The 26,479-nt window shown below is 37.7% G+C and overlaps 2 protein-coding genes across 4 annotated transcripts in view; both read right to left on the bottom strand.

The window, feature by feature from the left end:
- LOC135210986 (transmembrane protein 17B-like) overlaps positions 1-26,479 on the bottom strand; it is a 708,558-nt gene that overhangs the window by 503,431 nt on the left and 178,648 nt on the right. The gene's annotated exons all lie outside the window — the stretch shown is intronic.
- The window catches only part of LOC135210983 (non-lysosomal glucosylceramidase-like), a 343,346-nt gene that overhangs the window by 172,126 nt on the left and 144,741 nt on the right, over positions 1-26,479 (bottom strand). Inside the window, exon 8 of the mRNA XM_064243984.1 lies at positions 23,508-23,633. Coding sequence (XP_064100054.1) covers positions 23,508-23,633 — 126 coding nt within the window. The remainder of the gene's footprint in view (positions 1-23,507; positions 23,634-26,479) is intronic.

Raw genomic sequence — 26,479 nt, 5'->3', positions numbered from 1 at the left:
ATTAATCATACCAGCTAACAAAATTTCCCACACTCACACTTTCCCCTTTACGTTACCTTTAACCTGCAGGACAATTGGTTCAATGAAATACCAAACACACAAAACACAAACAAGCACTCACCTCTGGCTTCTGATACCCAGGGCTAGGCTGTGCTGTCCGCTGGATATAGGCTATAGGCTAGCCAACACACAACCACCGCCGACAACCATCCACAAACCAACCATCCGAGACCCACAACCCCACAACAACTCAATAACCCAACAAATCACTGCAGACGAACACCAACAGCCCGAAAGAACACGACAACCACACGACTTCCCCAAGCACAACAACCAGCCAAAACCAACACGGCTCCCCACAAACCTCTTCAACCTCACCACAACCAGACAAGACACACGCACAACAACTTCACAACCCCAAAATCTATCAAATAACACCAAAACAACCAACCACCAAAGGATAACTGCTGCCAAAACCGACACTAACTTCACCAGACGCCTCACTGCTTATGACTCTCGATACAGACTTCCACTGACTTACTACAGAGCGCCACAACAGACATGCTTCCGACCGCCATTTAACCACTCCCATTTATTCTTCCACCAATCTCTCTCTCTCTCTCTCTCTCTCTCTCTCTCTCTCTCTCTCTCTCTCTCTCTCTCTCTCTCTCACAACCTGTGGAGACGTTGTCAAATATAAACTATCATTACTCCTCCATAACGATAACGCTGGTGCGAAGCAATGGCTGAAGAAGAACGCCTTTACGTAGAGCACGATGGGAGAGATGCTGACCAACAGGAGAGCAGGATCTTATGGCGGTGACTAGCATCAGGAACCAATGGGAGAGTGGGAGGATGGTGGCGAGTCTGCCCAGTTGGCCGCGAGTTATAAAATGATATTGTTATGATACAATAAAGTTTCATACATACTTACCTGGCAGATATATACGATTAGGGCCCACCCAGCCTCCCCGCAAGGAGACAGGTGGAAGAGAAAAAATATGATAGAAAACAGGAATGGTTCCTAATCCTGCCACCCAGGGCAGGACGGTAGATCACCTGACCTACCTGCAGCGTGTGCCGCGAAATTTGAATTTCTGTCGGGGACGACGGAGTCTTAGCTATGTATATATCTGCCAGGTAAGTATGTATGAAACTTTATTGTATCATAACAATATCATTTTCATACAATCAACTTACCTGTCAGATATATACATAGCTGATTGGCACCCTTCGGTGGAGGGTAAGAGACAGCTACTATATGGAATAGACAGGTAAACAACATATGTTGTAGGTATAAATAAAACCTTGGTTCCTACCTGATAGGTGGTAGACTTCGTGGGTGTTTGCCCAGTAGTCTGCATCACCTCAAGAAACTTTAGCGAGATATGTGATCTATGGCCAAGAGTTCTTGTGGGTCTGCCGAAGGGGTCTTATCCACTTACTCGGCAGAGCCTGAAAGGACTTTGTCAATGGGTGCTGATCCACTTATATGACAATACACCTTATGAAGGAGCGCAACACCGATCCCGATCACCTGATCCTAACACGAGGGTTCGCGCTCAAATTGGAAAGAGTTATCCACACACTCCTTTCAAAAACCCCAATAATTTCACTAAGTTAAAAAACTTTAACTCAAAGTTAAGGATCAGTGTCGGCTCCTTATCCCAGTAACGTATCCGCAGAAACGTATAAACCAAAAGAGAAGGATCTCTCGTAGGTTAACTTGGCATCCTTTGTGTAATGAGAAGTCAACACAGAGTTGCCTCTACCGTACAACACAGCTAATATGTCTTATATGACATATTGTTATGTAAAGAACAAGAATTTGCAAAAGCGCGCACTTCCTGCGCTTTTAATTCTCAGCTGTTTGAAGGTAATCAAGTCACTAATGAAGTGCTTAGGAGATCTCCATGTTTCAAAGAAGACCAGGGCTTTCTTGAAATGGATCTCACCCGACTGAAGCCTGAAGCCTGGCAGGAACCTCGCGCCTGGCTGGTGCTTCGCTCTTGGTTGGCGCCTAGCGCTTGTCTGGTACCTTTCGCTTGACTGGCGCCTCGCATCTGGATGACGCTTCGCGTCTTAGCTGGAGATTCGCGCCTAGAGCCTGGCTTGCGCCTGGCTGGCTGCTCGCGCCTGGCTGGCTGCTCGCGCCTGGCTGGCGCTTTGTGCCTGCCTGGCGCCTCGCGCCTGCCCTGGAGCTTCGCCGCCTGGCTGGCGCCTTGCGCCTGGCTGGCGTCTAGCTCCTTGGTTGGAAGTGGCGCCTTGCGCCTGCCTGGAGCTTCGCGGCTGGCTGGCACCTCGCGCCTGGCTGGCGTCTCGCGGCCAGGTTTGGCGCTTTAGTGCCTGCCTGGCGCCTCGCGCCTGGCTGGCGTCTCGCGCCAGGTTTGGCGCTTTGTGCCTGCCTGGCGCCTTGCGCCTGCCTGGAGCTTCGCGCCTGGCTGGCGTCTTCGCGCCCGGTTGGAGTGGCGCCTTGCGCCTGCCTGGCCGGAGCTTCGCCGCTGGCTGGTACCTCGCGCCTGCCTGGCGCTCGCCCGCCTGGGTGGCTCCTCCCCACTTGCCGGAGCTTTGAGCTTGGTAGAGTCTCGAGGATGTCTGGCAATGTCCACATCGGACACTCTTATCTGTCCTATATGTTCGCATCTAGCGCATCTGTGTCAGGTTGTAGGCTCGGTCTTTCTCCTCATCAGACAATGACAGTGTTCTTGGGGCTGTCTGCAGGTTTCTTCTTCCTTACTGACTGTGTCAGAAGGTCTTGAGTCGCCTTCTCAGTTAATGAACGAGAAATGTCCTTCACTACTGAGAAGGGAACAAAAAAGGTCAGACAAACAAGGGCGAGTACCAGAAGCGCTGCCCTCTGAGCGTGGGAGACCGCTTTGGTTAAAAAGACACTATATACTGTCCTCTTTTTAAGAAGACCTGCTCCAAACAAAGAGGAGATCTCAACCGAGCCATCCTGAACCGCTTTGTCTATACAAGACAAAATACACAGAAGGACTTCTGGTTCGAGTCCTTCAGAATCATGGGCTTTCTTGGACATCACCCCAAGGGACCAATCTAAGAAGTTGAAAACTTCCTTCCAATACATGAAAGAGTCCCTTGAGGAGATGGTCCAGTTCTGAAATGCCCCAAGTTATACGGGCAGAGTTCAAACCTTGTCTACGTGAAGCGTCAACTAAGGTCGAAAAGTCCGCTTCTGACGTAGACGGAAGAGAAATACCCAAATTCTCTCCCGTCTGATATCAAATGCCTCTTTTACCAGCTAGTCTCGCTGGAGGCATGCAGAAGACCGTTCTAACTAACTCCTTCTTCAACTTCATCCAAGAGTCTAAAGACTGAAGAGCCCTCTTCATCAAAATGGCGGGCTTCATTCTAAGAAAAAACGAAGATTTCTTCGTCTTTGCACTCGAGAAAAGAGCGCGCGGAGAAGGAGGAGAGGCAGGAGTCAAGTCGTCTCCATACTCCTCTAGAAGCAAGGCTGTCAAAACATTATAGTTCGACAGTCCTTCTCTTCCTTGATACTCCTCCTCCGAGTTTACTTCTAACTCGGGGTCTAGATGAGTCTCCGCTGCTAATTCAGTACGTCTTTCCTCTGGAGGAGACAAACTCCTAATAGGAGAGGGGCTAAGGGAATGATATTCCTTCCTCTTCCCGGCTTTAATAGTCCTGGAAGGCGCCAACAGCCCAGGCTTCTCTCCATAAATGGATGACGCTTCCCGCTTGGATGACGCTTCTAGTCAGCCAAGCGTCCTGGCTGACGCCTCCCGTTTGTGTGGCTGCCGACGTCTGGATGACGCCTCGCGCCTGGAAGACGCTTCGCTCTCAAAAGGCGTCCTAACTGGCGCCAAAATTTTGGTTGGAGCCTCGCGTCTAAAAGCAGCTTTAAATGACTATTCATGTCTTGACGACGTCTCACGTCTCTCTGGCGTTACGTGTCTTCCGTAAGATTCTCCCGATCTCGCTCTCGAAACCGAAGCCTCTGCGATATGTTTGGAAGCTTCACGTCTGCATGACGCCTCTCGCTTCGCAGGGGAGAGAGGACGAGACTTCTTGATTGGAAGCGCAACGTCCTTCCTACGAGGCGCTAACACTCCCACCAAAGAGGCCAGTTGCTCTTGTATTGGCAAGATAACCTTCCTTGAAGCTTTTCCCACGTCATCTTCAATCGGGGGAGAAGTAGGAAAAGGAAGCAGTCTATAGGAAGCCTGTTCGTCTTCTCACAACTCTTTCCAATAAATGTTAAACATGTTAACAGTTATTATCGTCGACCGAGAAGGATCTCTTTGTTAACGCGAATAGGAGCGAAAAAAGAGATTCTCGATGCTCTATGCGATATGAGAGTGTCGTGGAAATGGCCTAAGTGATTAAATGGGTAACGAAATCAGGAACAAATCTTGCCGTTACCGAGCTTGGTGTCCGCGAGTCTACCGGACTCCTAGGTTAATAACTCGCTAAAACGAGAAAATCTTGGATGGTGCTCTTGGCTCACTGCGCCAGGCTGGCGCTTCTGGCGCAAATTTTGCGCCAGGCTGGCGCTTCTGGAGCATTGCGCCAGGTTGGTACTTCTGGCGCGTTGCGCCAGACTGGCGCTTTCTTCTAATTCTTTTTATGTTATGTGCCAGAACACCTGTGCCTTTATGGTACCCGACATCCTTTCACATGTTAATTCCGTTCTTAGTAGGAAAAACTTAATATACGTAGTATAGTCCATTCAGGGAAACAAGTTCTGCCCCAAAGAGAATGTTTCCCATCCGACTCATCCATCTTCTTCTGAGCAGGTACTCTAATAAGCTATGCTTTCGTAAGCCTGAGAGCATTACATAATATAATGTTCTGCTGCGATAGAATCCTTTAATAATGTTACCTACGGTAAACAGCATTGAAAGGTTGTACTATCTCTCTTATTGAAAGCTTCTTAGCAAAAGGCATACAATATTTATTTATGTTAGCTTAACTATCCCCTCAATCCGAGGTTAAGACCGCGATTGTAGGGGAGAGATACGGAAAGTTATTCCATCCCACAGGAGAGAGAGATTCGCCCAACCGCTCATGACTGACACCAACATGGTACTGACAGTAACTGACGTAGGCGTACTGCGTTGGTCTCAGGCTCTCAGCGAAAGCAGTCCCCGCTTACTCTTCCAGAGTTGCCAGCTACTCCAATTAATAAAGGAATTTAATAAAATTATTATCGAACTTCAGGAAGTTCTTATTAAAGCATATTTAAGCGAAACAAGACTTCGATAAATCTAGAAGCTAAGTAGGTGTAGTCTTAACAATCCCTTTAAGCGTAGTCCTTCCTAGGAAAGACGTAGAAGGATACTTGTAATTGAGTTGCACAGAAAAGAAGTAACTACGGTATGTGTGTATGATTTGACCGTATCGTATTCTCATACAGCAGAAACTCTACTACCTTCTACTATCTTCGTTCTTTTCGTTAATAGAACGATAGAAAGAGTATATATATATATATCCTTAAGGAACGAAGTTAATCAAGGAACTCTTTAAATCTTCGTGACTTCTTCATAAATCGCGGAGAGACAGAATTCCTGTTCATCACTAGGGTTTACGGAAGGAAGTAGATATTTTCTATCCGCCATCATACCCAAACATCGATGAGATCTTAAGAAAAACTCCCAAAGCTCTTGCCTCCTCCAAACGAGGGAAGAGCATAGATGAAGGAGAGAGTCCGCATTGAGAGGAACTGCCTAACAAAGGAGTCTTCTGAATAATGAAAAGGGGCTTCTCTTAGTATCAGAATCCTTCTGACAAAAGCAACGGCCGCCGTGCGACATCTTGCACATTTGCCAGGGGAAAAGTTGTTCAAGTTAAAAATTCAAAGAGGAGTCTCGCGACTGACCTCTCTCTCTAATGAAGATTTTGAAATCTTCTGACGCCTGGCGTCTGGATCCTTGTGCCTAGCGCCTGGTGTCTGGATAGTTCCGCGCGCCTGGAATGTTCCGCACGCTAGAAAGGAGACTCGCTCCTGGAACGTTCCGCTTGCGTGGAAGGTCCCGTGCGCCCTAATAGATCCGAGCGCCTCTAGTCTTGTTATACGAGCCTCTTGCCAGAAAACGTTTCAATGGAAGCATCCTTCTGATTGCCATTCTACTATAAGGCTCCTTAGTTAAGCCGTCTGTTTTCTCTTTGAAGGCGCCTTGCGCCAAGAAAAAGTTCTGGAACGCGGCTCGCACTCAGTTGCTGGAACGCGGCTCGCGTTTATCTGTATGAACGAGGCTCGCGCTAGTCTGTTGGAACGCGGCTCGCGCTAGTCTGTTGGAACGCGGCTCGCGCTAGTCTGTTGGAACGCGGCTCGCTGCTGGCTGTGGAACGTGGCTCGCGCTAGCTTGCTGGCTGGCTCTCAGCCTCTCGCTCAGTGAGTCAGTGTTCTCTTATTCAGAGAACGAGCCAGATCGTCCGAACTTCTAACATGTACATTCTTCGTCTTTTCGGATGTAAGATGAAGAAACGGAAGAACAGACGCACTTTTTAAAGGCTGCCTTTGCAATGGCTATCCCTGGCAGTCTGGGACGTTTTACAGATCCTGCCGAGGGAAACGCCCGATCGGTGGGGATTCTCCATAACCTCCGTAAGGCTTTCGACTTTCCTTCTCCTCTGGGCTTGTGAGTTTGGAAGAGGTCTAGGCCTGAGAGCGAGACAGAGCCGATCGAACGCACCCTCTACTAATTAGGACGCCTTTCCAATGGCGAACTTGGCAGTCTGGGACGTTCTACAGATCCTGCCGAGGGGACGCCTGATCGGTGGGGATTCTCCATAACCTCCGTAAGGCTTTCGACTTTCCTTCTCCTCTGGGTATGTGAGCTTGGAAGAGGTCTAGGCCTGGGAGCGAAACAGAGCCGAACAGAACGCACCCTCCACTGCACTAACAGTAAAATCACTTTCTTACCTTTCAATAGCTCGTATTTTGAGCTACATTCCTTTGTCTTCAAATTGCAATATGAATTTGAAGATTCTGTGAAGTAAGAAGGAGATGAGGATACCACACTACTAGTAATGTTAATGCTCTAACTGCTCGTTAGTACGAGAGCTATATAAACTTCTAAAGGAAGCGTAACTATTCTTTCCTTACATCGTCAAGAAGGAAGTTAGCTCAATCAATTCTAACATTTACTACACGTTATTATGAATAAATATTAAAATTTTCCTTCTTGCAAACTATGTGATTGTCTACCGAAAAGTTCGGTAGTTACACGTAAACAATTCTTCGAAATTTTCGAAGCCAAAGTTATCAAAACAAATTAATATGCGTATGCCGAACCAAAGATCCAGTACTTCCCTGCAAAAGATAGCCCAGAAGATCGATGGCGATGAAATCCAAAAATCAAGTCAGGAGGAACTGCAAACGTTGTTTACATTCCAAGCGACAGAAAAAATATGATAGAAAACAGGAATGGTTCCTAATCCTGCCACCCAGGGCAGGACGGTAGATCACCTGACCTACCTGCAGCGTGTGCCGCGAAATTTGAATTTCTGTCGGGGACGACGGAGTCTTAGCTATGTATATATCTGACAGGTAAGTTGATTGTATGAAAATAGTTCTCGGCGGTCCGGGTGAATCTCAGGACTTTACAGCAACAACCTTTTGTAACCTGAATTATTTTCGTATGTAGAGCCAAAAAAATCTTTGTATTTGCTTTCGTAACTTGAATTTTTCGTAGGCTGGGACTTTCGTATGTTGAGGTACCACTTTGTGTGTGTGTGTGTGTGTGTGTGTGTGTGTGTGTGTGTATGTGTGTGTATATATATATATATATATATATATATATATATATATATATATATAATATTATATATATATATATATATATATATATATATATATATATATACATACATATATATATATATATATATATATATAATATATATATATATATATATATATATATATATATATATATAATATATATTATGCAAATCTACACAAATCAATATACATATACTTACAGATGGGTATATATACTTGAAAAAGGGAAGATGGTTTGTCTAATAACATTGCTACTTATGCTCTACTTAACATGCACACCACTACAAGTTCCTCTGATTGCTAAAAATTTTTGGATTAGTATAGGTGTGACTGACCTACACAATACTGGTTAAACTCCTGAAGTTCTGGATCTCTCATGATTGTGACCCAGATCTACAATGAGGCATCTAAAGGAAATGCATCCTTTTTCCAATGAGAGCTTAAACTAACCAATTATGATAAGCAACCATTTATATATAAAATTGCGTAGACGACAGTAACACCACTGCCAAAATCCCCATTCAAACTAATAATAATAATAATAATAATAATAATAATAATAATAATAATAATAATAATAATAATATACCACCAACATAGCTAATAGAATGCCTGAAAATATATGGGGTACAGGAAAATACCATCTGCTTCCTAAAAAATACAATGTGCAATTGGAATACAGTAGTACTTACAAGGTCTGGGATAAGACTAGCAGAGGTTAACATCAGGAGAGGAACCTTTCAAGGTGACTCACTGTCCCCACTACTCTTCATAGCAGCCATGATTTCCATGATAAAAGTGCTGCAGAAGATTGATGCTGGGTACCAACTCATGAAATGAAGCAACTGAATTAACCTTCTGATGTTCAGGGATGAAATCAACCTGTATGGTAAGAACATCAAGGAAATAGATACCCTAACCCACACTGTAAGGATTGTATCTGGGGACATAAAGATGGAGTCTGGAATAGAAAAATGTGCCTTGGTCAACATATAAAAAGGAAAAGTGACAAAAACTGAATGAATAATGCTAGCCAACAGGAACAGCATAAAACACATAGATGAGACAAGATAGACTTAGGAAACAGAAGGAGAGGATATAAAACACCAAGAGATGGAGGATATGATCGGGAAAGAATATATGCAGAGACTTAAGATGACAACTCAAGTCAAAACTCAACGCCCGAAACACAATGAAAGCCATACACACATTGGCAGTTCTAGTAATCAGATACTAGTAGTGGAGTGGACAAAGGCTGGCCTCCGCAGCATAGACCAGAAAAAATGACAGTACACAAAGGACTAAACCCAAGAGCAAATACAGACATGAAAGGAATGAGGAACAGATCTTACTAAGCATAGAGGTCTGCATCAACATCAAGAGCATAGCACTGTGAACACCTGAAAACCAATGAAGAGAAGTGGCTAAGGAGTACATGGGAAGAAGGACTGATAAAAGTAGACAAAGATCCAGAAATATACAGATAGGAGAATGAAAAACACAACAGAGAAATGGCACAGCAAACCAATGCACAGTCAGTACAATGCAGCCTAAAGAAATGGCCAGCAATGATACATGGCAGTAGTTACAGAGGGGAGAACTCAAGAAGGAAACAGAGGGAATGATAACAGCGGCACAATATCAGGCTCTAAGAGCCAGATAGTATATCCAAAGTACAATAGCTGGAAATAACTTCTCACACATATGCAGGAAGTGCAATATGAAAGATGAGACCATAAACCACATAGCAAGCGAATGTCCAGAGCTTGCACAGAACCAGTACAAAAAGAGGCATGACAGTTACAAACCCCTCCACTGAAGCATGTGCAAGAAACAGCAGCTAGCTTGTAGTAATAAGTGGTACAAACACCAACCTGAGAGAGTGATAGAAAAGAATCAGGCAAAGATCCTCTGGGAATATGGTATCAGAACAGATAGGGTAATACATGCCAATTGACCAGACTTGACTCTTACTGACAAAATAAAATAGAAAGTATCGCTCATTGATGTAGCAGTACCATGGGACACCAGGGAGATGAGAAAGACATTTTTAAAATAAATTGATAATTAAAAAGACCTGAAATTAGAAGGGTAAGGGATATGCCAGTGGAAATTGTACCGATAATCACTGGAACACTAGGCATAATCTCAAGATACCAGAGAAGGAACCTGAAAAACTAGATGCTGAAGTAGCTCCAAGACTCTTGCAGAAAAACAAGCTATTAGAAACAGGGTAGTGAGAAGTGATGGAATCCTAAGGAGGCAAGATGCAACCCATAATCCCACACTATAAATACCACCCAGTTGAATAAGATGACAGAAAGATAAAAAAAATTTAATAATATAATAAAATAATAATAGCCATGTGCACCAAACCTATGGAAACACCTATCAATAATAACTTCTAAAATTAGGTTATCATCCAGTACTCATGCTGTTCAAAGCCAGTGAAGAGAAAACAACATTAAACCTAACACACTGAAAATACCAAACCATCTAAACAAAGAAAAACTATGTTATCAAAGCACAAAACACTGACATTTCTAAAACTAAAATAAAATGCATGAATTTTAACATAATTAAGAGTTGACAACCCAAACCAGAAGGATATATATTTAAGTAAAATATAAATAATTTAAGGTTTATTTTTTAAATACTTATTCTCCATTATATAGTTTTTACTTCGACATATTGAAACCATGAACAAAAACAAAGTTTTCTATGAATACGTGTCCTTCTTTTATCCATCTACTTCCAACCCCCCTTTTCAACACCCCCCTCCACCCCACACAAGGGACTATAACAGGTAAAAAAAACCAGTAGCTGGTCAGTCTACTTCTGTCCACTTTGAATGAATCTTATCTCTCCATTATATAAAGTAATACCATGATCTTACACACTTCGAGCTATGTGAATTCACAGATGGGAACTTTTCATTGAAACCTAAATAAGTAGCATACGCAATTTTTTCACATACATGAGACATTTGCGAAATCCTTGAGAAACCCTGTAGAAGTGTCATGTTTAATTTTTTAAGCAATTTATAAATTTTCATGTTTCTGTATATAAAATCTGTATAAAAAATGCATTTTTATTTTTGTATATGCATAAATATGATACTAAGGTAATTACAGCACTTTCAGTTAGTGTGCTTTTATAAGATGTGATACCCATTCGCCAAGTTACTGCACTTTTCAAAGATGATACCCCTGCAGAAAGTGTTTGCTAATTTTTTAATTACATTTACTATATGTTTTCATGCATTTAACTGTAAAATCGAAGTTTACATGCATTTAAGAGTAAAATCAAAGTTTTCATGCATCTAATGTAAAATCAGTAAGGAAAACTTGTATTGTTTCTATTTTTGTACATAAATATGATACAAAGGCAGTGCAGTTATATATTGTATTATGCCCATTTGCAAAGTCTTTGTCACTGAGACTTGACATGACCACGAGATGAGGTTGATCAGTCGCTGGTTCATAAAATGAATTCATAAACATACTAAAACGCATCAGAGACATAACTAAGATTTTATTATTTACTGTTGTTCTGTAAAAATCATGTATCTTGTCAATCTCAGAGAAAAGTGTTGGTGTAACCTGTATTACATGTTATTACAGCACGTACAGCTAGTGTACTTTTAAAAGATGCAGTACCAATTCACAAAGTTACAGCACTTTTCAAAGTGCTGTAACTTTTCAAAGTTAGTTTAATTTTTGAAGTATTTTACATGTTTTCATGCTTTTGAGTATAAAATTGGTATGGAACATTTGTATTACAGTGGACCCCTTTATTCACAGGGAATGCTTACCAGGCAGCCCCCCTATGAATAACTGGAATCGGTGAATACTTAAAACTCCTATAAAAATGCTTAAAACTGCCTATTTTGTCTATTCAAACTCAAGAAAAACCATGAAAAATGCTTATACCTGTTTTTTTTTTTAAATAGTTTTACCACAAAAAGTGCATTTAATCAAGAAATTTATATGAAAATTCAGTAATTTGTGGATATTTCTAAAAGAAAAATGCAGTGAATATTCAAGTCAGCAAATCTGGAGTCTGCAAATAGTGGGGGTCAACCCGGCTCAGGTAAAGCTGGGTCTGAGAGACCCATCCCCCATAGTGAAACTTCTAGTTCAGTAACTTCAAAATACCTGGGAGACCTGGTCTTCCCAGTAGCTTCCTAACTTTGTGCATCCATGCGGAGGGGATGAGGGAGTTACTTCAAGGTCTCTCTCCATTTTGTCAGTTGAAGGGTGATTGGGTCTGAGAGACCCACGTCTACCTAAAATATGGTGTTACTTGGGTCTTTAAGACCCACATCTACCTGAAATGTTGTTACCTTTAGGTGAAAAAATATATAAATGTTATGTATGAGTACTTGTGGATGATCATCAGTTTTATTACAATAGTTGTCATTCAAACAAATCTACTACAGTGGGGGATCACTTAGTCACAGATCAGCAGTCGTGGGATCAGTTATCCAAGGGTTTTTCCTTGGACCGCTTCTCAGTCCATATTATTGCTGGTATGAATCGCAGCATCACAGGTTTATCCGTGTTGTGTATGTAATGTCTATCAGTAGGCTAAGCCTCGGCAGCGGTCCGATAACCACCAATATAGTCCATGAAAACTCACAGTATGATATAATTACTGACAATAAAAGTAATAAAACCATTCTCACCTTATATATTATGCCATATCTTCATAATAAATAGCCCCTTCAAGGTATACGTATGACGTTCATCGGTAGGCTAAGCCTGGTCGCAGTGCAATAACCACCAACAAACATGAACAGATTCACATTATGATATTAACTGACAATAAATGTAATAAAACAATTCTCATCTTATATATTATTGGCATAGTATCTTCATAATCATTGGCCTATTCAAGGAATAATTCCACATCACTGAAATCAACTTATATTCCAAGTGGCCAGCCACAAAATGTAAACATGTGGAGTTACGTAAATGTAGTGGTATGTATATACGGTTGTGTTCACAGCGATCTTTATTGTTCGATAACCTTTTAGAAATTTTAATAGTAGTAGTGTAATTACGGAAGTAATAACATTTAGGCTAAAATTAATTCGAACTTCATTATCATTTTGGTAGTAAGTATATAACTTCTCCGAACAATGCAGTCATGAAAACGATAACTGTAATAGATAATTGTATTGTTGTTTGTGATTGATAACGAAGCGTAAATGAAATATGTAAAACCATAATATACCTTATATATTATCATAATATCTTCATAAGAAAAAGGCTATTGGAGGAATAATTCCATATCAGTGAAATCAACTTTTATCTTTGCAAGGCCAGCCAGCTGACAAAATGTACGTAGGTATATGAACATCAAATTATGGTAGTATAAGGATAGTATAGTATAGTATTATTATAATAAATTCATATATATATAATATCTATATATATATATATATATATATATATATATATATATATATATATACAGTGGTCCCCGTATTCGCGGGGGATGCGTACCAGATAGAATAGTTAGAATCTGCGAATGTTTGGAACCCCTATAAAAACGCTAAAAACAGCCTATTTTGTTAGTTAAAACTTAGAAAAAACACTAAAAATTTTCATACTTGGTTTTTTGTTTTTTTATAGTTTTATCAACATAAAGTGCATTTTATGATGAAATTGATAACAAAAACCAGGAATTTTGTGGATATTCTCATAGAAAATACAGCGAATGCACGAATTTTCCGCGAATAATGCAGGGAAGTGTTCCCGAGAGAAATTCGCGAAGTGTGAGTCCCCGATCCAGAGAACGCAAATACGGGGGGTCCACTGTATATATATATATATATATATATATATATATATATATATATATATATATATATATATATATATATATATACATATATACACACACACACACACACACACACACACACACATATATATATATATATATATATATATATATATATATATATATATATCTATATATATATATATATTATATATATATATATGTATCTATATATATATATATATATATATATATATATATATATATATATTATATATATATATATATATATATATATCATATATATATATCTATATATCTATATATATATATATATATATATATATGCTTAAAAAATCACAGTAGATGCACGTGACTTCATAAATAAGTGAATTCCACAGGAAAATGATAGTCAGAAATCCAAGCGCTTTTGTCTTTACTCAGACATTGTCAAGGAGTTAATGAGGTACAATTGGAGAGAAAGGTCTCAGGTACAACACAAGATCAAGAATACCAGATGGTTAATTGTCAAAAGGGTAAAAATTAAAAGAGATAGTCCAGGATTATCGGATATCACACGGTCACAAACCTAAACAGATTGACCCTAACCAGAATTACAAAGTTTCTTTACAGTCCAAAACATGTAAAAACTGAATATATTAATTTTGTTGCTTATATTTATCTACAGCTTTTTTCATTATGAAAGCATCAAGTTTAAATAAACCAAGACTTAAAATTTAGAACATTTTTATTATTTGACTTTATGAAACAAGATTCAATGATATTCCTTGTAACTGTGTCATTACATGGGATTAAGGCTCTTGCTTGACTCCAGTTAATAGGATGGTCTAAATCTCTCATATGTACGAATAATGCATTCTATATTTGCCCAGTTCTCACAGAATACTGATGCTGTTTGCAACGTTGTGAAAGAGATTTACAGGTTTGTCCGTAATAGACTTTATCACACTTTTTGCAAGGAATTTCATATATGCAGCCTGGAAGATCTTTAAGAGAATTTTTTATTATTAAACTCTTGACATTAATATTACTGAAAACAACATTTATGTTAAAAAGCTTTAAAATTCTAGGAATATCTAAAATCCTTTCATCATAGGGTAATTTTAGAATGTTATTCTTACTAAATTCAAGTTTGTCATTAGTTGAATAACATGTTTTCTAGCTCTTTTCCATGCCACATCTACAAAAGTCCTTGGGTATTTAAGTTTCATTGCAATATCATAAAAGAGGCAATGTTAGTTTATTTTCGAAAGACTGAAAAGGTGAAATTTCTATCATTTCTATGGACAGTTACACCAAGAAAATTCAAATTACAATTTCTTTCTTCCTCTACGGTAAATTTTATAGAAGGGACTAAATTATTGAGATTATTAAGGAATTCCTGTAGATTTTCCTGAACTGGCCAAATACAGAAGATATCATCCACATATCTAAACCAAATAACTTTTTGGGGCAAAATTCTCGGTAAGAGTTTTGTCTCAAAAAATTCCATGTAAATATTGCTAAGGACAGGAGATAAGGGATTACCCATAGCCATGCCAAACTTTTGTACAAAAAATTCCCCATTAAAACAAAATTTACTATCTTTGATACATAACCTTATGAGACTAATGAGGCTTGCCACACTTTAGGGAATGTCATGATGTTCTAATTCCTCCTCCAAATATTCAAGTAAGTCATCTACAGGCACTTTTGTAAATAAAGAGACATCAAAACTAACCATATTAAAATCAAAATTCAAATTTAAACTATTCAATTTGTTTATAAAATCAACATTGTTTTTAACATTCGTGTTAGAAATGTTTCCTTCCAAAGGAGTAAGAATTTTTACAAGCCATTTAGATAAATTATACATAACTGAGCCCACTGAACTAATGATTGGTCTGATAGGGTTATTGATTTTATGTGTCTTGACTAAACCATACATATAAGGTAGGGAGGCACATTGCGGTGTAAACTGTTTAATTAAATAGTCCAAGCCCTTCAAAATGGATTTAATTTGTTTATTAAAATGGGAGTTCACTGTCTGTGTAGGGTCAGACCTCAGTTTCGTATAAGTATCGGTATAATTTAGCAATGTCGTTATTTTACTTATATAGTCACTTTTATTCATTATTACCACTGCATTAGATTTATCTGCTTTAGTCACTTTCACTGTATCGTCTTCTTTAATTTTCTTAAAAGCCCGGAGAAATCTCACGGGTACATTAGGGGGAGAAGGCTTACACATAGCTGAAAGCGACTGGACTAAGCATGCCAACATGGACTTCATGATTAATTTATCAGACAAACCAGTGGATAGTGCTACGACAGCGGCTTTGGGATATGGGTTAAGCTTTGGTGTATTTAATGGTAACCTAGACTATGTTGACATCTCAAAATCCTTTTGTTATTTAGGAAAATTTAATCAAAACCTATGCCCTGATGATATCAATATTTGTAAAGGTATTGTGTATGGTCCTATGTGTAAGCCTTCTCCCCCTAATGTACCCGTGAGATTTCTCCAGGCTTTTAAGAAAATTAAAGAAGACGATATATATAAGTGAATACCACAGGAAAATGATAGTCAGAAATTCAAGCGCTTTCATCTTTACTAAGACACTGTCAAGGAACGAATGAAATACAATTGGAGAGAAAGGTCTCAACAAGATCAATACCAGATGGTTAATTGTCAAAAGGGTAAAAATTAAGAGATAATCCAGGATTATCGGATATCACACGGTCACAAACCTAAGCATAGATTTAACCCTAACCAAAACTACAAAGTATCCGTACAGTCCAAAACATGTAATAACTGAATATATTAATTTTGTTGCTTATATTTATCTACAACTTTTTCCATTATGAAGGCATCAAGTTTAAATAAACCAAGACTTAAATTTAGAAAATTTCCATTATTTGACTTGATGAAAAAAGATTCAATGATATTCCTTTTAACTGTGTCATTACATGGGATTAAGGCTCTTGCTTGACTCCAGTTAATAAGATGATGTAAATCTCTCATATGTACGAATAATGCATTTGATATTTGCCCAGTTCTCACAGAATATAGGTGCTGTTAGAGACGTTGTTTAGGAGATTTACCGTTCTGCCCGTAATAGACTTTATCACACTTTTTGCAAGGGATTTCATATATGTAGCCTGGAAGATCTTTGTTAATGAAACTTCAACTTTTTGTCATAAGTTTTCATGCTTTTATGGTTAAAATGTGTATGAAAAATGTATTACAGGGTATTTTTTTATATTTTTGTACATAAATATGATACAGTGGCAGTAAGCTTGTCCATTTGAAGTCTTTGTAACAGCCGTTCACATGATGAAGACAATAGGTTGTTCAGTCATGCCCGAATAATAAAATTTTAATTTTATATAATTGAATCACGTTTTTATAGCAAATATTTACAATTGTTGCATAAATTGATTTAAAAGACAAAACTTGCGTATAAATTTGATTTTGGAACACTGCAATTTGTTTGTTTTTCCATGGGATACAAGTACAAAATATAATTGCAACTTGGTCGATTTTTTGCTGTTATGTGAGCAAAAAATTGACGTACGACCATACGAGCTCGAGATGCCGCTGCTACTTTCTTTTAAAAAATGACAGGAACACCACCTGGTCCAGCTGCTGATCCATTTTTAATTTCATCAATAGCCTGCACAATATTGGCTTCATTTATATCTATGTCTGATAAATATTCACTATTTCCATCTCTTATTTCTGTATCATTATCTTCATCATCAATTCTAGGGGTAAATTCTCTCTTATATCATTCTGCTAATATGTTGCATATTTCCTTTATTTAATTCGTTAATCTCCCTTCATTTCTTAGAGGGTCTACTTCTATTCTTCTTTTATTCATCTTTTTCACATATGAGTACAATAGTTTGGGGATTTGCTTGATATTTACTACAGTCTTTTCTTCCAAGTCCCGTTTTTCATTTTATTTTGATTGTATAATATTTTGTTCTGCATTTTCTATCTTATTTTTTAGTTCTATCACTTTCCATGCATTCTTTTCTTTTGAAAGACCTTTTTTCCACTTTCTGATTTTCTGGAACAAGACTGAGGTTTACTTTTCTTCTTTGGTATACATATTTATCCACTATTTTCTCTAATATTTTATATAATATACCCGTATTTACCTGTATATAATCACTTACGAATATGTTTTCCCAATCTTTGTTTAATTCTTCATTTATTTCTGACAATTTTATATTCTTACTATAGAAATTGTATTTTCCATATCCATTCCACTTTTTCATCTCTTGCTTATCTCTGTTTTCACTTGCTTTGGAACGGACTGTTAATTCTATGACATTATGGTCTGAAATACTTGTATTATACACTGTTATTTCTTTAGCATAATTCACCTCGTTCACAAATACTAGGTCTAAAGTATTTTCCTTTCTTGTTGGCAGGTGATTTATTTGTTGAATGTTGTGTTCTAGTAGCATATCTAATAGCTTTCGCATTGCCTCTATCTTCTGCACTACTATTACTCTTTTTATACGTATAAATACAACCACAATCTCCTATTCGTTCTTTCCAGTCTACGAAAGGAAAGTTGAAGTCTCCAGATAGGAGTACAGTACAGTGCTTTTTATTTCTACTTAATCGAGTCTTTTTGATTTCTGCATATATCATCCAATTTTTCTATTATTGTGTCAAACTCTTTAGTATTAGGGGGTCTATATATTAAGGTATTCACTAATTTTTCAGGTTCAAATTCTACCGCTATTAATTCACAATCTGAGTTACTATATTTCTCATACATTTTTCATTGATTTATATCTCTCCCATATATCACAGTCTCCCCGAGAGAGAGAGAGAGAGAGAGAGAGAGAGAGAGAGAGAGAGAGAGAGAGAGAGAGAGAGAGAGAGAGAGAGAGAGAGATTATTGCCTCGGTTAGTTTGTTACACTGATAAATATCCACTTGCAAAATTCAAATAATAGTTGTATTGAGAATATAATATCTTAATAAAACTTGTTTTACTGCATCTAATCATATTCAACATATTAAAGTATTATAATATATGAACAGAGCGATGATGCGCCTTTTGCTTTCTGGTTTTGTTTACAGTCTTAAAATAATCAGCTGATTACATTTTACCAATATAATCAATGCCTTTAGTTGCCTAAAAGGGAAACAATTGTTTTGTATACTTTTCATCGTCATTCTCAAGCAAACGCTAATAACAATACAATAATGAATGATAACTGTCGTACACAATTATCGCTCACATGACTGAATTGTTCTAAACAGTTACAAATAGCTTTGTGTGCTGCCTTACCTGATGTTTGCTGTGATTTTGTTATAAAACCCTGGGGGAATGTGAAAAGTGTCATAAAATTATTCAAAAATGCCAATGAAAGTACTTTATCATCAGTTTATTTCATTATGTGAATCTTCATGAATGTTGGTGGTTATCACACCAGAATTGTAGTATAAGATGACCCCCAATTTATAGGGGTGAATTTTAGGATTTAAAGGTTGTCTTATACGTAGAAATATACAGTAGTTGTCAAATGTTCTATAAGGAAGATTTATTTAATTTGTATTAAGATTTATTTAGCTTATATTAAACATTTTATAGGTATTTTACTGTTTACATTAATATTAATATTTTACAATGAGTAAATGATTGTTATAAGCATATTAAGGGCATATACACTTAAGAGTAACAGTGTGCTTATCTAATAAGTCTTAGGATGTTTTGGGATGATAGTTTGGGGTGTATTTTTGTTTGAAATGATATTAAAATTGTTTTAGTATGAAAATTTAAGGTATATGTTTGTTTGGAATATCAAATTAAGCAGTGAATCTGCGGTTTTTTCATTTCCGCAGCATGTTCTGGAACCTAATACCATGCAAAAGTGGGGGAGCACTGTATAAGGACTCTGAGTGAGATGTTACAAGTATTGACTGCTAGAGAGAAGGAATGGGATTTGTTGTTAAGAAGAGTAGTGGCAATGTATAATGGGTCAGTAAATAAAAGCACCGGCATGTTTCCAAGTTAATATGTAATGAATTATGAGGGGTATGTGAGAGCTAAGATGGATTTGAATGAAGAAGCACAGGATGTGTGGAGACAGGCTAATGAAAGGTTTGAGAGTTTCAGAGTAGGAGATAGTGTGTTGAAGGAAGTGACTGAGAAAGGAAGATTGACAGGGAGTAAGATATGGGAGAAATATAAAAGTCCATATGTAGCAAAAACAATGTGGTCCAATGGGTTAAGTTATGTGCTAGAGTCAGGAGTGGAGAAGGAAATGTAGAGGTAATAAGGGAACACTATAATCAGTTGAGAAGATAGAGAAAATCGCCAAAATACATAACGGAGCATCCCATTAGGAAGTTGTTAAGGGAGAAGGAAAGGAGGAGCATCCCATTAGGAAGTTGTTAAGGGAGGAGAAGGAAAGGAAGAGTGAAGAAATAGAAGATATAAATTGGGGAAATAAACAGCTAGTGTTAGTGGAATGAAAGAGAAGGTCTAAAGGAAAAAGTAGTAGTTAGAGTAAGGGTACAATTACTGGGTTGTTTGGAGAAAGTATGTGTGATGGGTTGTTTGATTTTGAAGGATCTGAGAAGGATGTGGAAGGAGTGAAGTTGGTGAATTCAAGGAATGTGGAGGATACACAAGATTTGGATAGATTGGGAACAGCACTAAGTCATGAGAAAGACAATAGGTAGAATGATTGAAAAAGTGTGTGAGAATGAGTGTGAATGAGAAAGAGTTAGCAGAGAGTGAGAGTGGGGAAGTTTTGGATAACAAGTTGAAGTCTAGCAGAGTTAAATGAGAGTATAGAAGAGACGATAGAAGCGAAGTCAGGTCTTAGTGGGGTTGAATCAGATGAACCAAGTCTGGGTGAGTCTAGTGCAGTTGGAATAGGGATCAGTGAAGCAGCAGCAGTGCATGAGAGGCCATGGACCAGAAGTTAAGGTCCAGTTCTAGCATATGAATGGGTGGTAAGAAAGGGGTTTGGAAAAAAAAGAGAAAGAAAAAAAGGAAATGTGATTCCTTTTATTTTAGTAAGGGGGATTGCAGTAGGCTGAATGTGACTTATGTTTCTTTTTATATTTCAATGTTTATTTGCTTGTGTGGGTGTTGGGTTTGATTAGTTTATTATTCATTTTTTTTTTTTGGTGATAGTTGGTCTTAATTAATTTTTTTCTTACTTTCAGTAAGCTTGTGCAAGTGTTAAGATAGGATCCACTCCCCTTCACCTGAACCTTGGGAGTCTACAGATATAATAGGATTTACATTGGCAATTACTAAATCAGGCTAAGAGCTGGAGAGGTCGAAACCAGCTGATTACATCTACAGAACGTCACTTCCTTAGCCAATTGAATCAGAAAGCACTGATGGAGTAAGAGGACAAGAGATAAAAAGCAGATAAGACATGAGTGGTTGTAATATGATGCTAGTGGAAGGAAACTGAGAATAAATTTCTGAAGGCACATCCGTGGTTCATTCAGCTTTTATGCTTTACTTCAGTTTCTGCAAGGAAGTGTAACATTTAGACAGATGAACCAGAAAACTATGCCAGATTCCAGAAACAATGGCACTTGGTTGGGATGCTACTGAGTTGTTTATAAAGGTTGATGGGCTCTCGGTACATTTGGAAGCCTTAAGTATGCATAATGTGTGGAGAAAGAGAAATCATCTCCAAAATAGACACACACGAAAGAAAAAAAAAGGAATTAGACTGGTTAAGGTGAATCAAGGAAGTGAAAAAGGTTAATGAAGTTGCTGCTGACCGTAAAAAACTATGAAGTAAAGAATATAATGTTTACTTTCTGATTTATTGACAGCAAGGTTAAATTAGGTTAAGGTTTTCCTGACAGTTAAGGAGGAAAACACTATAGATTTAAGGTTAGGAATTTAGTTTAGGTTCTTTAGGTGGAAAGAGGAAGTTAAGTAAATTTAAGTTAGATATAGTTCTATAGTTCTGCTTAAAGGTCTCAGACTGCTGTAATATTAAGGAATAAGGTTTAGGTTCTTAGGTGGTTGGGGTAATTAAGTTACTCTAAGTTATGGAAAAGAGGATAAGTTTTTGAAGAATTATAGTGATAAGAAAAATGAAGTTTCCGTTCTGTAGTAGCACTATTAAGGAAATAAAGTAGTACGTATAGGGTAAGGAAAAGTTGAGTTTTATTGAATAACTTCCAAATATGTGCCCATCATTTTGTTCCATTTGTGTAAATATCAAAAGCCCCTACACTGTCTACTACAGATTTTTCTTTAGCTTGAAGATGTAATTTTAGTTCATTAAGCATATCAGTGAAGTTAACTAAAAAAAAAACCTAACCTAAATCTATAAGTCATACTTCGTTTTCTAAACACATAAGAGCAGAAGATTGGCCTTTTGAGGCCAAAACCTCTTTTATTTCTGAAAACAGATCTCTAAATCTCCAAAGGAATTTTCCTCTACTTACCCACCTGACATCAGTAAGCAATAAAAGTCTGAGTATTAGCCTCATTCATTTGCAATTGAGCTTGCAACAGCTGTCTCTGAAGACTCTTGGCTTGAATTGAATTCACAGCTTTAAAGGTAATATCCATAACTCTTTCAAATTCAACATTTTGCCACAATGTACTTGTTAATAAATAATACAATGATAACCGAAAAGTTCAGGAAACCTATTATCACGCCTGCAGAGAGCAATGAATCCAGTGATATGGCCAGCATTGCAGGTGCCCCATCAGTTGTTATTGATGTTCATTGAACAAACTTACTGAAAACCTGGAATCTGACTTCACCTTAGTTTGACTTTTTAATGGTAAAGATTTTCAGCAGTTCTTCTTTGGTTCACATGTCTTTAAATATCATCCGAATGGTAGTATTTAAAGACTGATGTATCAACCACATCAGTAGATTCATCAAACTGTAATGAAAAATACACACATACATGTGTGTCTTTATCCAGCTGTTAACTCAACTCCTCAGCCATATATTCACAGTGCCTAATAACAGTGTTTCTTGATAGCTGAAGGTCCTTGATGGAAGAAAGGATTTCAGATTTATGTTTTTTGTGTTTTCAAATAGCAAGACTCTTTGATTACTTCTCCATCTTGAAATGCCTTTTTATGCCCTGCATGCATCCTACTAACCCTAAAAGATGCAATGGAAGATGTCTTTGATGTATATCTGGCACTGATTGAAATATTTTGTGTTGAAGAAAACAGATTTCAGTTCAATAACCTTCCTCTTTCTTAACTCACTTTTTGGTGGCTAGTCATGTGACCAACTTGAGAAGGGCTTATGATCAACCAATCAACTGGTTGGCCATCTCTGCAATATATCAATATAAGCATGGTATAAGAAAAATAAACAAACAGAGAAAAGAAAGCTGAACGGCAGGACAGAGAAGGAACGCACGTCTCATAATGACTGCAACCAAAAGTAAAGTGCATAGATTGAGCAAAATCCAACTAGGTGGGCGGTACTTCCTCACCCTACCTTCAGTAATTGTTACCATAACCACCTTGCAAACAGTTTAATGGCTGGATTTCCAGCTCACTGAAAGTTAATCTCCATATGTACAGACTGATGGTTTGTATTCATGTAGGAACAACTGAACTTTATTATCAACAAAGACAAATCACTCGAATCAGCTCTGTGAGAGCAAAATAAATTGGCTCAGTAGTCTTGTTAAACTACTTAAAAATAATGTTTTATAGACACACACACAATGCCTTAATTACCACTGTTACCACCAGAATTTTCACAGACAATTAGTTAGATGAAAGTTCTTCCTTTAATGTGTCTGGGGAGGTGGTGACCACAAAACTTGTCATATGCAAATTAACTGGGTTGGGTTAAATGAGGGAAAGATTGCACATAAAACCAGGGAGGTCAGTTTTGCTAAACCAGATATGTATTTATGCCAAAATATAATTTAAAAAGTAATTTGCTAAACTTACTTGTCTTGAAGAATGGGATTTTGCCATGCTTCTATATCTTCTTCCCACTGCTTATAGCTCTGTAATGCATATGCAGCCATTTCTTGAGCAGCTACCTGTTCATCACCAAACCATCTTGTGTAACGCCTTAGGATTACAAAAATGAAAGGTTATTTTATCTGTTCAATAGTAATTAATAATAAAATCACTACAAAAGAAAAGAGCTATATGCTAACTTACTAAAACACAAAAGCATGATATCATTTAAGAAATCAGGTTTTTGTAAAGTAAAAAACGCTCTGGAAAATACTAACCTATTTCCAAGAAGGGATAAATGACTGACATAAGATAGGATAGGATGAAAGATTAGTTTAAGACCTCTGAGCCTAACAAAGGCTCTTCTTGGGCTGATGCCTTGGAATTAACCTGAAAAAAACTTCTTTATTCAAAAGGTTGATTTTGCTTAGGAACATGATACTTTTGCTAAGAGAGAAATCTTTGATTTCAGTGAGAATCCCTGATATTGTTGGATCTCAAAAATAAATGCGTCTCTGTTGATTCCAATCTGGGCATTCAACGAGGAAGTGCTGGACAGTCATGGGAATGTGGCATTTACTACATTTCAATGGGTCAGAATGTGAGGTCGGCATTAGATGACCACATGAAAATCTCGTTCATATGACCTATACAGAATCTTGTTAACCCTTACTGGACGGGTAAATATATCGATATGCAGCTCCTCAGGTCAGGTAAACTTGAGGTCAGCAAATTAAAAAAAAAAAAAAAAACATATCAATGGAAAGAGGAAGATATGCAAATGTACATAGTGAAAGAAAACTAATTCTAAAAAAATTTTCCCTACCTTCACGAGAAGTTGAAAATGACTAGTATTTACAACCCCTTGTGGGGCCTCTTTTACAAAACAATCAAATCTTACCAACTTATAATATGTTTTAGTAACAAACTCTTAGCATACAGGCAATCCCTGGTTATCGGTGATCCAGTTCTATGGCGCTTGTCTAGCCCCATAAAATCGGCGATATATGGCGCCATAACAGGCCAAGTTTTGGTTATCAGCAGCATTATGTTGCCATAAACCGCCGAGTCCCGGTTAATGGCGGTTTTCGCTTATCGGCACACCCTTGGGAACACTCCCCCACCAATAACTAGGGACTGCCTGTATTTGTTGAAAAATATTTATGCAAATTTACAAAGAACAAAGATTCAGTAATTTTTTTTTACTTTTACTACATGTTTCTAATACATGTACATATTTCTTTGCACTTTTCTTTGTAAAATCACATTAACAACCGACAAGAACAAAAACCAACAGCAACCCCTTGGTATATTTACGAGCATATTTACAAAAAGACATCATGTGAGACAGAGACGTAAAATATTCCCCCTTGAAGTTATGAGCAGAGCTGAAGTCCTGAAGCCCATGTAAAAGTTGCCATTAGTGAATTTTTGGGCTATAAAAGTATTGGCACCTCTTTCCCACCTGATTCTTTCCAAATCGATGGCGCTTAATATTGTTTATCTACAGGATCAATCCATCCACCACCCAAAACCTGTTATTACTACTCCCGAGGATTAATCCGTCCAAGGGTCAAGATTACTTCTTTGGATCTCGCTTATTGAGACAATCAAACCCATGGATTAACCTCAGATTTTATATTTTCAGCTTGTTTGATACTGGTATCAAATACCAATCTTGATATATTAGAGATTTGACATACGCTATCCAGTCTGATACAAGGGCATATGAAATTGTTGGGGTAATGGTGCATGCTAATTTGGCAGCAGAATCTGCATTTCATTCCCTTTACTTCCTACATGTGCTGGAATCCAAGAGATTTTTATTGATAATTCAGATCGGAGAAGTGTGATGGATTTTTATTTGGATTTCTTGGACAAGCTGATTGGAAGATTTTTACTTATTTACAGCATCAATAGCACTTCATGCGGCAGATGGCGGCATACAAGAACGAACTTGAAAAAACATCGTTGTCGATCACTTGAAGGGCAGTTTCAAAAGCTGCCTTTTTATCAGATTTCTGCACAGAAATAAAAATACCCTATTCATAATACATTTTCATACACATTTAAACATAAAAGCATAAACATTTATAAAATCGACACATCGATCGCTAATTTGCACTTTTTTTAAATCGATATTTTTGGAAGAGCGGCAGGCGGCGGCTCACAAGAACATGAAAAAACATCGTATTTGATAACGTGAAGGGCAGTTTCAAAAGCTGTCTTTGTATCATATTTCTGTACAGAAATAAAAATACCTTTCACGTAATACATTTTCATACACATTTTAAACAAAAGCACGAACATTTATAAATCGACACATCCATAGCTAAATTTGCACTTATGTAACTCGATATTTTCAGCATAGAACAGCGTCAGAGGCATATATTTTACCCTAATACCTACGTAATAACTCTCCATAAAATTTGTTAATATAATTTGCATAACCTTTATGGTCTGAACGGCATTTCTACAAATGTATGAACTCGTTAGACAATGGCGCTAGCGGCGCTGTTAACTGAAAATTGTGCCGTAAAGATACCTTTAAAAATGCCTTATTTTTATAATGAATATTTTTGACGACCGCCGTAAAACCGATTCACCGTTGAGTGATTGCGCCGTTAACCGCGGGCCGCCTGTAGTTAGCTACAGTCACAACTATGCTGCTGTAAACAAAACATCTGTATAGCCTAATAATGGTAAAAACCATAGGTTATTCATGTGAATCACTAGTGACACAATTTTTGATACTGATAACAAAACCAATGTAATTACAGCAATTACCATGGATAATTACCAAAATTAGACGTTAAGATGAGAGAGTTCTCACTTTGTTACGGTATGATCTCTATCCATAATTCTAAAAACGGAAAAGGTATATAAGCCTAAACATAGGTAAATATATTTTGGAGAAAATTAAATTTGAAAAAGTTAAACGTATAATATAAACATTC

The sequence above is a fragment of the Macrobrachium nipponense genome, chromosome 4 (genome assembly GCF_015104395.2).
Source record: "Macrobrachium nipponense isolate FS-2020 chromosome 4, ASM1510439v2, whole genome shotgun sequence".
Classification (NCBI taxonomy): domain Eukaryota; kingdom Metazoa; phylum Arthropoda; class Malacostraca; order Decapoda; family Palaemonidae; genus Macrobrachium; species Macrobrachium nipponense.
This window is presented reverse-complemented; position numbering and strand designations above follow the sequence as displayed.